This window comes from Panthera onca, chromosome D1 (genome assembly GCF_046562875.1).
Source record: "Panthera onca isolate mPanOnc1 chromosome D1, mPanOnc1 haplotype 2, whole genome shotgun sequence".
Taxonomy (NCBI): Eukaryota; Metazoa; Chordata; class Mammalia; order Carnivora; family Felidae; genus Panthera; species Panthera onca.
Genome location: NC_138348.1, coordinates 89,886,452 through 89,899,900, shown reverse-complemented (window position 1 = coordinate 89,899,900; position 13,449 = coordinate 89,886,452). Strand labels below are relative to the sequence as shown.

The following is a 13,449-nucleotide window of genomic DNA, read 5'->3' as shown; positions in this document are numbered from 1 at the left end:
CTAACATTTATTAAGCACCTGCCACACGCCAGCCTGACATGCCTCCACAGCCCGTATTAAGACCTCGAGGGGACACCCACACATCATGGCATCGATGTCCCACCATTGGGTGTGTCCCCTCACCTACCGCTGCAGCAGCCCCACCCGGCCTCCACACCGTTACCTTTCTGCAGGATTTCGAGATGTTCCCACAGAATGTCCCCGACGAAGTCCGGGGCCAGCTCGAGAAAGCAGTCTTTCCCTAGTGCACAGAGAGCTGCTCCATTCATACAGAACTTCTGGAAGTCCACACCTTTCAGGCTGAACTCATTCACAGCCCACATCACCCAGTCCCGCACATGGGTTTCTGTCCACTGCCGGGGGTCTGAGGAAAGAGAGCAAAGGGAGATCCAGCAGGTCACGTTTTACCTCTTGCCCAAGCCCCAGACAGGACATTAAAGGATCTGAATGTACTGAGGATGTTCTCTCATTTACAGATTTAGGAAGCACCCGCCTATAAAGGCACGTTGTGGGGCACCTTTTATAATACTACCCCCCAACACTCAACATCCCCAGCTTCTCTATCTCGCCAGTCAGGAGATCACTATCATCGACCAAAAAGTAATACATGAGTATTCTCCACCCTTCATTAAAAAATTCACGAAGCTCCTCTCTCACTGCCTTATTTTCATTAAGTTTTTTTTTTTTTTTTTTAAGTCCAGGACAAAGAAACAAAATGGCTTCTTTAATAGCAATAATGACAGTCAAGTCTGTTCTAGAGATTGCACTCACCTGCCCCTGCTCTTCACCGTTATAACGGACTTGAGGCGTTATTATTAATCATTTTTACCTTGGCTAATTACAACTGGTAATAATCATAGCAACTAGTAACAGTAAGTCAAACGGTACTTGCTAATAACAATATTATCAGATGTCTGTGTTCATCACACCAGACATCCTGCAAGGATGGAACAGCATCAGAGAACAGACAATACATACTCTTCCTACATGGCCTGAGGTGGAACGTGAGTACATCAGCGTGGCCCTCACGGAGTTCAGAGGGCGGCAGGCTGTGGTGCTCACCCCAGACCTGCTGTCAAGGTCACCCCCTTCAATCTAGCAGATGACTTTATGAGATGCTGGCAAGCCAGTGGTCAGAATTCCCTTTGTGAATATTCTGCTTTATGTTCTTGATAAGATGTTGGACATTGTTGTCAGCTGAGGTTTGTGGGAAAGTAGGACATACACGAGAGAAGGTTTGGAGACGCATTCACAGAATCTAACATGGGGGTCTGACTGGGCTGGAAGCAATAGACAGTGTTACTCTTACTCAACAGAAAAGTATTCTTTCTGCTCTCAATTGTTCAGGAAATGTTGCTTGCTGAAGGCTTAAGTGTTCTCCAGTCATTTGTCCTTTCTGACAACTCCAGTCCCCTTACATTCCTAAATAAACCCTTTCAGATGAGAACACCCAAGTATAAACACATTTCACCAAAGTACATGGAAAAGAAAAGAGCGATCAGTTAAATTCCAAGGAATGTAGCTCGCTGAGTTCATCCAATGATGGCCCAGAATGACTTGAAGACTGTGTTTTCCAAGCTTGTCTGTGCTTTGGAATTGCCTGAGAGGCTTCAAAAATACTGATGCCACCAGGAATTGCATGTTAGTGGGTCTGAGACATGGCCCCCGGCTGGGGATTCTTTGAAGATCCTGAATCTCATGTGCAAATAAGTTTGGGAACCACTGTCCTAAAACCAAGATGGCAGTTGTCAAACCCGGCAGATGGGAAAACATTAGCATGGAGGCACTGACCAAAGTATGATTAGCAATCATGTCTATCTCACTCTATAGGTGAGAAAACTGACCTCACCTAAAGGCCTGATCCCATCTCTTTTTCTATCAACAACATACCTTTGGGAATTCCCAGTCGTTGCTGTTCTTTAGAGAAACCACTGAAAGTAGCTTTCAACGCTTGAGACATCATTTCTTTGCTGCTTGGAGTTAACAGTGGGACATCAGCACATTCCATATCTGTAAGAAAAAAAAATATCCTATGAATAATAAAAACAACACGGGCGATGGATGTTAGCTAGACTTACTATGGTGATCATTAAGCAATATATGCAAATATCAAATCATTATATTGTACACATGAAACTAATACATGCCAATTATATCTCAATTTAAAAAAAACTAGTAGGTAGTTAACCACCCGTAAGATATAATAGGACATGAATGGTCTGAAGAAAGCAAGTTGAGAAATAACTATACTAACATCCTCACCAGGGCAGGTGAAATTTGGGGGGCTTTCCACAGTGTGCTAGGCCCCTCAAAAAAAAAAACAAAAAAAAAAAAGCCTGACTCTTGCCTAGAATGATGTGCATCCTTCACAAAAAAAAAAAAAAAAAAAAAAAAAGCTTATTCTTTCTGTGTAGCTTTATTAATTCACCCAGAGTCCCTACTCACACTTCACATTCACTGAGAGTGTTATTGTGACTACATACTTCCAGTTACCTATGAAGAGGAAACAACATTCATTCATTCGACAAAACTGAGCACTTGTCATGTGTAAGGAATCAAGAGAAAACAGAAATGATCCCTACCTTCCTGGAGCTGGGTTATCAGATTCTGGCAGGGGATTCAGTATTATAAAACCATTTGCCCAATTAAACATTCGAAGATGTCAATAAGGGTTTCAAAGGAGAAGCAGAAGATGAGATGTTAACGTGAAACAAAAATTCCGGCAAGGCTGGAGGAACCTGAAAGGGTCTCCCTTAGGAGAAGAGACGTGCATGACCAGAGATCTAAACCATGCATACTAGTTTAAAAAAGGAAAGTACTCTAGACCAGTAGTTCTCCAAGGGTGGTCCCCAGGCCAGCTGCATCATCATCACGTGGAAATTGTTACACATGCAAATATCAGCCCCACTCCAGACCTCCTGAATCAGAACCTCTGGGGGAGAGGGGGAAGCCCAGAAATCTGTGCTTTTAACACACAATCCAGGGGATCCTGATGACCATGGTCCTAGACAAGGGGGAGAAGCACAAATAAAGGCTGTGAAATGGGGGAAACTTTGCCTGTTTTAGTATCAAAAAAATGAATGCAGTGGGAACAGAGAACCCCCAAGGACAGTTGTTTGAGAGAGGAAATAGACAAGCGCAGAATCTGTTAAGGGGTCTTGATGGATGTGAAGTGGCCCCACACTATAGTTCTGATTTGCATTTCCCTAATGATTAATGATGTCTAGCATCTTTCCATGTGCTTACTGGCCAACTTTGTATCTTCTTTGGAGAAAGGTCTATTCAAAGACTGTGCTCATTTTTAACAGAGTTGCTGAGGTTTTTTTGTTGTTGTTGTTGAGTTTTAGGAGTTCTCTACATACCCGAAAGAGTCAAGACAGGGTCTTAAAGAGAGATTCGTATCCTTCTGTTCACAGCAGCATTATTCACAATAGCTAAAATGTGGAGGCAAACCCAAGTGGCCATCAAGAGATGAATGGATACGCAAAATTTAGTGTATACACGCAATGTGGTCTTATTCCGCGGGATGAACCCACACATTACGCTAAGTGAGATAAGCCAATCACAGAAAGACAAATTATATGAGGTACTCAGAATAATCAAATTCACAGAGACAGGAAGCAGAAAGGTAGCTGCCAGAGCCTGGAAGGAGAAAGGGATCGGGGGAGTTTAACGGGGACAGAGTTTCAGTTTCACAAGATGGAAAGAGTTCCGGAGGTGGATGGTGGCAATGGCTGTACAACATTGTGAATGTCTGTAACACCACTGACCTGTACACTGAAAAATGGTCAAGATGGTGAATTTTACGTTAGGTGTATTTTACCACAATAAAAAAAAAAAAAGGAGAAAAAAAAAAGAGAGAGAGAGAGATCACCTTAGCTATTCTGTAAAGAATGGTTGAGGCAGTGACTATGAATAGAGGTGGGAAAATTTGGTAAAAAGTTATTGCATTAGTTGCAGTGAAAGATTATGGTGGCTTTGAGTAGGGAGACGGTGTTACAGATAAAGTAGGTGGACAAAGTTGAAGTGCATATGGGAGGTACTATCTATAAAACCTGATTTCTGTAGGTGGTGAGGAAGAGTAAGGTATCAAAATCTGTACATTTGCAAACATGTCGTCTTTGGCTACATCCATCTGCATTTTTATCTCTATGTCCAATCCCTCTAGTACTTGGAGAACAGGTTCAAAGCAAAGATCCACAAATATGGCTCAAGGTAAAAATTCTCTGCATTCAACACAGGCACAAGTTCCTATATAAAAGCCAACCAGCAAAGAAATGACCTGAGAATTCCTACCAGCCATCCCGTCCGTGATCTTTAGGCAGTGATTACACTTTATTGCAGTAATTTCCAGAAGCCCTCTTCCTCACCCTGAATCTGGTGTGTATCATATGACTTATTCAATGGCTGAGTTCCAGGCACGGCTACTGCAGAAGTTCCTCGACTAGCCATCTCTAAACCCTGGCCACTTAAAAAACTTCCCTGGACACACAGAATGTGTTATTGGCTGAATAAAATGGAAACACAGAAGGGAAAAGATGACAATAGATGACCTCTGCAAAAAGGAGCAAACATATTGCCTCTGAATATCAAAATGAATGGAAACTACATTATAAGAAAGGAGAGCCAGCACTTGCCCTCTGGTTTGCTTTGGGGGTTGCTGTCAGGAAACAGCTTGGGGTCCAGCTTTGCCCTGAAAGGACAGAAGGGTTCACTGCAGCGCTCCCCAGGCCCTGCCACGGAGGGTGAATCTGAAGGTCTAAGGAGTGGACAGTCTGGGCTGCCCTGGGACAATGCCCCCAAACATCTAGTAATCTAGTGGAAAAACCAACATGCCTCCAGGAAGGTTGACAAAATGATGGAAAATCCCAGATTGTTAAGAGGGAAAAATGGGGGGGGGGGGGAGCGGATCAAATGTTGATTACATAACATCCAGCCCTTCAAACAATGGAGTAATCACATGAGTCACCAAGAGAGACATCAATGCCGCCCCTTTGTGCCTACTCCACACACCCAAGAACAGCTAAGTGCGAGGTCCAGAAGTGTCTCCACTTAGAGTCGAAGTCAGCTTTACCTCAGAGAAAGTAACTTTTTCTTTAACCCCAGAGCATTATTTTTGAAAGGGACGACCAAATGTAGCATCCTTACCTCCCAGCACGCAGAACATGCGAGTCAATCAACAAATGGTCAGTGAATTCAGTGTTATCCCAGTTTGAACCAACTTTCCTTCCCTTCACGCCTGTCCAGCACAAACCCACGAAGTCGAACGGTGTGTATTTTGTTTTGTGTGTTTGTTCCCTCCACTGATTTATGATTCGATGAAAAGAACTTTACTGATGGCGGATATTGGCCGGGACAACCCATGTGGAAAATACAGGCCAGGCCAAACGGACAAAGTGGTTCTGCTGCAAGCTGGAAGTGAAGGAGGAGATTGGCTAGGAGGCCCCAGGCATTTTCTAAACAGAAGATGCCAAGGTGATGTGAAGGCCAAGGATGACAGCAGAAAGCCTGACAAAGAGGTTTCCTGGAGTCTGCTTCCTATAACTCCACACACTCTGGAAGTATGGCCTGGACAGGACTGCTGGGCTGACAACTCTCCATGCACGCTCCTGCTTCCTGTTAGGGAACGAGCCTTTTCAGGCTCTCGCTTGCTCTCTCCAAGAGAAGCAGCTGGAATTACTTTCACCTGTCCACCTCAATGCCATCTCCAAAAGCCTGGTCCACACGCTGTCAGCTGCAGCTGTACAGCACCCATCGGCTTTGTCCCTGGCCCAGGACACAAAGTGCTGGATCCTTTGGAAAAGTGCTCACAGCCCAGCTGGCTGGCAAAGGCCAACCCCACAAACTTGGGACACCTGCACTTGCACTCGATGAGCTCAGCAGAAGGCATGTCATTGCTCCTGGACCCAAAGGATTCAGACAGAAAAATCAGAGCTATTCTCCCTTGTTAAAATGGGTGGAATGCTGGTTTCAAAAAATTCAAACCTCCTCTGCAAGCGAGTGAACAATCAGCCAGGCCCGTCTTTATTAGCAGGACGGGCGCTGTGTTTAAAAGACGATGAACATTCCAAAGCAGACACTAATCTCAAATACTAAACTCTTTTTGTATAAAATACGAACGCAAAATCTCCCCCCCCCACATTGCTAATCTGTGGCTGCAGCAGTTCTATTAATTACACTGATCAACAATAATAATGACATCATTACACGGGTGGAGAATCCAACCTGCTGTAGCCCAAGCAGGCATCCCTGTCATTCCTGCCACATTTGGTCTCATTACCCATTATAACATTTTTGCACTAGGTACCAAGTATTTCTAATTTTAGGAATGGCATCTAGAAATTAATCAATGCCCTCCCCCAGAGAAATTAACTAATTCTATTTCATGGACAGGTACTAAAATGGCCTTCATGTTAATATTTCTATTGGCAGAATCTTGAATTTAAATAACACGTTTGTCTCCAAATGCGGAGAACCTGACCTGAAGATATATTATGCCGATACAGTGAAGAGTAAACAGGATGCATTAGAAATTGAAAACACTATGAGCCTATCAGGTTTCTAACCCAGTGATTCTCCTTCAGGACCCTACATGTGGGTTAATATTTCTAAGAATCACCGCGAGTTTTGGAGAAAAGAGTTGTACAGAAGCTAGGGAATAAGGAATAGTCCCAAACTCCATCTTACCAAGATTGTACAGTATCGAGGCGGAAATGAGCACGTAGCACTACTTGAATCAGTAAGGGCATAACGAACCAGGGGCCTTCTGAACTTATGGAAACATCTGCTCATTTTTCACTGCGGCCTGACCCGTGAACAACAGCTTATACACACCCCATGGATGGTTTAAGTCAAACGCAGAACAAGGGGTTTCGATTCACTCATATGCAACTCAAAGTTTAGGGCTGTTCGATGTCCAAGAACCCCTGCGAGACGTTTTCATGTGACTTTTCATACCATCCCTTTAAGTCGTTTGAAACCAAATGGCTCATATCAACCATGTTACATAGAATCTAAGCCTGAAGTGATGTGTGTTCTGGGAAAAGTCAGGCCATGGCCTTACTGACCTGAGATGTTTCTCCCCTCACCGTTCTCAAACTACAGAAGAAAAGGGGAGCATCGGGAAAGCAAGGGTTAGGTGATGAAAGACAAAGCCAAGCGCTAGAAATGCCAGGTGCGTTATTCCAGTCTCGCACAGTCTCGCACAACCATCAGACTGGCCAAACCCCAGCAGGTAAGTTACCATGATAATGAGCTGTGTGTGGCGAGTGCTGTCCCAAGGAAGAGCAGCCTGAAAGAAACACCAACAATGAATAACATGCCTTGCAGCCAAAAGCTGCTTTTTGGTCCACAAAGATCTTCCATGAACACTATTTCACAATATCACCCGGGAAACTTCTGAGGCTCCTGGGAAGATATTACAGGATACCCATTTTACAGATGAGGAAACAGAGCTCCAAGGGAGCAAGAGACTGGCGTGAAATCACACAGCGAGCCTTTTTTTTTTTTTATGTTTATGTTTATTTTTGAGAGAGAGACAGAATAGAGCAGGGGAGGGGCAGAGAGAGAGGGAGACCCAGCATCCGAAGCAGGCTCCAGGCTCTGAGCTGTCAGCACAGAGTCCAACGTGGGGCTCAAACCCACGAACCGTGAGATCATGACCTGAGCTGAAGTTGGATGCTTAACCCACTGAGCCACCCAGGTGCCCCAGTCTTTGAACTCTTCAATCCAAGCTCTTTCTACTCTACTCCACTGCTGCAGCAAACAGGAACAGATCAGAGATCCAAGAAAACTAAAAGTCTGACAGCTCAGAGACAGAAAATGGGACTTGCATTTCTTTCTTTCTGTCTTTCTTTCTTTCTTTTTTTTTTTTTTTTTTTGGAATTTTATTACCTAGTTTGAAAATTAGACACATTTGAGGAAATAATTATAAACTTAAAGTTTACTTCTTAGTTTGACAATTAGATACATTCGAGGAAATAATTACAGACCTAAGAACTAGCCCCATAAAGACATAATTAAAAGCCATTTACAGAATCAACTGTAGTCTTGTCCTTGTTTGCGGGGCTACGGGTAGCGGACGCTTCCTTCCTTCCATACAAAGTACCCAAGTTAAATGACAACCTGGCTTCCTTCCCTGTCTGTGTTCACCCCTGAGTCACCCTGATGTGTGATCGTGCACATCATATAAGGTGCATTAGTTACATAAGGTCTTAGTGAAATATATTTCTCAAAGTGAAGGAAATCAGGAAGAAATCTTCCAGTTCATAGGGGGAGGAAATAAGAACGACAGTCCCAAATGGAAAGAGAACCCCAAAGACAAGGGGGGAAAGATGGCGTGGGGGGTGTGCAGGGGGCTTGACCCAGCCTGTTGCTCAAAATCCCTGGGTTCTTATCCCAGTTTTGCCACTAACATAATCACCCTGGATAAGTCACTTAATCGGTGCATTGCTACAAAGAGGTCTGTTGATAGGTCTAACATCCCTCAGAGCATTTTGAATTTTCCTTATGGCACTTTTCAAACATACACCAAAGTAGAGAGAATAGTACAATGAAATCCCATTCAAAAGCTATCAAAACACTACCCGTTCTATTTTGCCTCCTTCCTCACACACTGAAGACATGTAAAGCTCATCCCAGGCCACACATCCTCTCACCCACAGATATTTTATTGTCACGAAGACATTCTCTAGGTAAAGGAGGACCATAATGTGAAAGCTTACGTGAGACAGATAAACTCCTGGAAAAAGATGATAAAGATTACTTTCCACAGTGCTTACATTTTATTTACTGGCCCATCTGAACCACAGAACTTGTTTTCAAGCAGCACTACCATGATCTGGAACGTGAGGAAGTTGGATCAGAGAGAGAGGAACTCAAATCGGGATGGTAAGCCAGTGCCTTTGACTCCCGTGTCCTACCAAAAGAGACTGCAGGGATCATTGTTCCTGATGGTTAATGTCCACATGAACTTCTAACTGTGACTTTGGAGTGTGCAAGAAAAGGCTGGAGCTCCTGGGAAGCATCCAAAGGGGAGTGCCAAGCCGCCTAGAAAGTCCCAGTGTGGGACGGAAGGCATCTTTGCTCTTTTAGATCAATAGAAATAGAAAAAACTGGCTGTGGCCAGCAACTGATAACTGACTCCAGAGCGGCTTGTTCCTGGAAAGTTGTCACTGGTCTCTCAGAGGACTTCCCCCAGTGAAGATACTGGGATCTCTGAAAAATGTGAAAGGGAATCTCAAAACCCATTCCATGGCCCTCTCTCTCATTTGCGGAAGGGTGGATTGGAACTGGGCATGAAGAGACCTGGAAGGATCCTCTTTCTCCCACACTCCTGAGTCTAAAGCCTGTAGCAGGCCCTAGATCCTATACTCCACAAAGCTTCCGGCTGTGGTTAGTGCAATGAAGGGAAATCGATGTCCCTCCTCAGCCCCTCGGCTCTGTTATCATAAACCTAATGATGTGACGGCAGTGAGGGGCAAGCAGGACTCTGCTCCAGCAAGCACATATGGCGTGGTGCCCTCGTGGAGCCATCCATCCCTACCAAACGGTCCATCACTGCCCCCAAGTAATGGGACACCATGGGCTCTGAAACAGACTTCTCACAGCTTCCGCCCTTCTCTTTACATATCCAATCTCCTAAGAGTCACCGGCCAATAAAAAACCATTCCAAAGTTCCAAAGGCGGGGTGGGGGGGGGGGGGGAGAAGTTGTACAGAAAATCCCCAATCCGCCCTCCAATGACATGAGTGACCAAAATTGCAAGCCAGTCTCCAGTGACAGCATCTCGGCTGCACTGCCAAGGTGCACCGCCACTGGGGAGTGCACACCTCTCGGGTACGACATGCCAGCGCAGAGGTAGGCGCCCCTTCTCAGGGGGAAGCCGCCTCGGGACAAGAGAGATGGTCCTCGGCGAGGCACAGCACGCTCCCAAGTGCACTGGGACAGCGGCCTCGGGTCCTGCAGCCGGGCCTGGGAAAAGAAGCCTGCAGAGAGGACTCCTGAACATCGAACATCTGTAGGAAGTGACTTCAGTCCGCTCCCTTCTTCCCTTCATCCACCCTTGCCCCATCCCCCAAAAGGAGTTTTAACACATTATTACCGCCGAAGTCCTGAGGATTTGGTGACTCACCAGGCTCACACATGGTTCCAATGAGCCCTTGACCATTACATGGTAGGGGAGCAGGAAAAACAAATGAAAGCAGTTGTAATTCGGCAGCGCCGGAGTTCAGACCTGCCAGACAAAAGGGATTGCAGGCATGTTCCCAAATCCGTTCAGGCACCTGACATGCAAAGCTATTTTTAATCACTGGATTTATTTCTTTCCTACCCCCTCCACCATCCTCCACCTCAGCAAATGTTTCGAAGTCAGAGCAAAACCCAAATTAATTCCAGGTGTTCAGGGAAACCCAGAGAGGCTCTTCCGTTCCAGAATCTGAGCCAGAAAACAGAACTGCCCCCTGGGCCCTACAGCTAAATTTTCTTGCTCTTTCCTTAGAACAGTTCAACTCTCCTACCCTAAACTTTGGGCAAATGGCTTGAAAGAGGAAATATCAGAACAAGTGGAAGGACTCCTAAATCACATGTTGTTTGTTTGTTTGTTTCTAGCAGCCCTGGCCAAGTGAAAGTGCCAGAGACAGGGTCTCCAAGACCACTGAGACAGAGCATTCTTTCGTTACCCAGGATTCTCTCCCCTCCTTGCATTGAGGATGAGATTAAATTAAATTAAGCGTGTGTGAAAATGCCAGAGCCTACTACATAGTAGGTGCTCAGTAAATTCTTGGTGACCTGAACTAAAAAGTGTCTTGTAAAATACCAAGACTAAAAACAAAAACAAACAAACAAATAAAAAATGTACACAATTTTATTTCCTGATGTTCAAGAGACAGCAAGGAGAAGGCCTCTGGCCATTTCCCCAGGTACAAGGAAGCAACTGAGAAAATGAAAAACTTAATGCAAAAAAATCTGATTCTGAGAGGTCACTGGAAATTGACATCTCCTGAATCTGGCTCTTTGTTTTACCAGACTAAGCGGGAAATCTGCAAACGAGAGAATCTTTCTTGCAGCAACAGCCTCTCAAATGTGTCCTGCCAGGAGAAGACCTCACAGCTACAGGATCCAATGCACCGAAGATGCCTTTTGGTGTTCAGCACTTCCTAAGAGTGCCACTTTAGAGCCAATGTGCCACAACACAAAATGGTAATTCTGTGCTCAAAACTCTCTTCTGTAGGTTTGCAGCTTGCCCAAACCCAAGCTGCACTTGACCCCAATCACGTGCCCTGAAATGGACTGACTCTCTCGCGATTTAACTACTGAGATTAGGATGCCTGCATAAAAGGTCCGGCTCCATAGAGTATTTTCAAGAAAAACTAAAAGTTCTTAAATGATCACGTAAAGCCATTTACAGAGTGCGTCACGTGTTTCATATCATTTCCTGTGGGCAGGATCACACTTGATTCCCACCATATCACACATTTTACAAGTCCTGAACATCCCTAAACTGTGCAACTTCTTTGTCATGAACACCACAGAGGAAAACACACAGCCGTGTTTCCACATTATTCAGGACGAAAGCGTGAACCAGCCCCTTTCTACCCCAAGGCTTTGCAGACAGTTACAGGAGATCCTACTGGCTCTTCTCCCGTCTCATACTTCTGTGAGGGCAAACTCCTGTCCTGCCTTCAACTGAAATCCCCATGACAGGACCATTGGCTCTTGGTACCCATGTGGCACAAGATAACCCCACCCAAGACGACCCAGGGAAATATGTGACATCTTACATCTTGCTTCCACCACTCCTAGTTTACGTATCAGTCTTCGATGCCTCACAGCCTGAGATCCCGGAGATGCTGGTTAACTGGGCTGACCAATTTATTTTCACTTCAATTGCCCCCCGCACCCCCCTACCCCCAGTGCACCGCCTCTTAATTTCCAGCACGGTTATCGGAACAGAATTTCCCCTGTTGCAGAACGTTTGCCCCCATACTCCAGTATGACCCTGCAAACAACGAAGTGTGCACTCTCATCTCCACCACCCTGAGTGACTTAGCTGAGACAGTCAAGCCGGTCTCGTGGTCTAACCAGCACTCGCACCCAGATCCTCGGACACTAAAGCCAGGTGTTTTTTCTACCCAGACCTATTAGCAGAGGTTAAAGCCGGGCAGGGAGAAATGCTGAGCACAAGGACATGTCTTTCTATTTCCCCCATCCTTTTTATTAGAGAGAAAATTCTTCCTGGAGAAGGAAAGCACCTCAATCCCTGAGACCCTCTGCAGAGAGCAGTCATGTCACCAGAGCTCTTAGGGGCTCCAACGCAAGACCTACCCAGAATCCCCTGGCTCGGGGCCCACTTGACACTTGGGACTGGGGGCAAGACAGGCATGGCGGGGACTCATGAGGATCACCAGGCAGGCCAGGCTGATCAAGGTGGAGGATGAGGAGTTTTCTCCACGGGCAAAGGAAAAATCTGGGCAAACAAATGGAGTAGAGCCCGTTTATTTAGGCTGGAAGAGGTAAAGTTTTTCTGCACTTTTGAACTGTTTTCTCAAGGCCTGCCTCTCCCTCCCACGCAGGAAACAAACACAGAGACAGGCCTCTTGCAGCGAGGGCTCCAGTGGCTGAAGGCTAGCCCGGCAAAGGCTAGAAGGAAGAGGGGCAAGGGGTGGGGGCAGGGTGCACAGGGGGGGCAGACAGAGAGGAGCTGGGAGAGGAGGAGGAGGGGGAGAGCTGGCACGGAAGACAGAAGGCAGGAGGGCAGAGACGGAAAAGAGAGGCAACGAGAGGAGAACGCAGAGGAAGCAAATACTGGGAAATCTTAAACCCGAATAAAGGCCAGAGAGCAGAGGAGAGGTGGGCTGGGAAGATCCAGCAACTTCCAATTAATGATGTTCAGAAAGCAGCATTTTTCCATCAATTTTGAAAGGAAATTCTCCCTCGACTTTCTTATTTATTTATACATTATATAAATACATTTTTTAAACCAAAAAAGGACCGTTTTTTTCCAATGGGAAAAAGCCTTGTCTGAGATGAAAGCCGGTCTTCAAAAACCCCTCAGAGGAAGCTGAAACCCCACATGTCTTGGTGCTACAGAAAGAAAAACAAAGTGGACATTCTTCCTGTGTTCTAAGGCTTTTTTATGCAGATGTGTTTTTCTTTTAATAAATAAATCTGGACACAGAAGGAAAACGCGTACGCACACACATTCACACAGTGCAACTGTCTGCCTTCAACCCAGGGAAACCGCAGTGAAAAATAAGAATACGTAAGCCCGTTTGCCGAGTGCAGGGACAAAGCTTCTCAACATGCCAACCACAGCCAGTAAAGCTATATGCTCTACCTACGTAGCCTTCCCAGGCTCCCCAGGTGGACAAGGGACTGTGTGGTAAGGAGCAATGACAATCAGAGGTAGGGCTGGACCGGAGACCCAATCACCAGGCTTCCCAGAAGGGCC

General features: G+C 45.6%; 1 protein-coding gene across 6 annotated transcripts in view; it reads right to left on the bottom strand.

Moving 5' to 3' along the window:
* The window catches only part of ETS1 (ETS proto-oncogene 1, transcription factor), a 131,764-nt gene that overhangs the window by 31,301 nt on the left and 87,014 nt on the right, over positions 1 to 13,449 (bottom strand). For 5 of the 6 annotated variants that reach the window (XM_078432947.1, XM_078432950.1, XM_078432948.2 and 2 more), the window contains 2 exons: positions 1,891 to 2,010; positions 164 to 364 (listed from right to left, as the gene is read on the bottom strand). In XM_078432947.1, the coding sequence (XP_078289073.1) occupies positions 164 to 364; positions 1,891 to 2,010 (321 nt within the window). Of the gene's footprint in view, positions 1 to 163; positions 365 to 1,890; positions 2,011 to 10,131; positions 11,845 to 13,449 lie in introns of those variants that run through there. The other variant, XM_078432949.2, reaches the window with a different exon arrangement.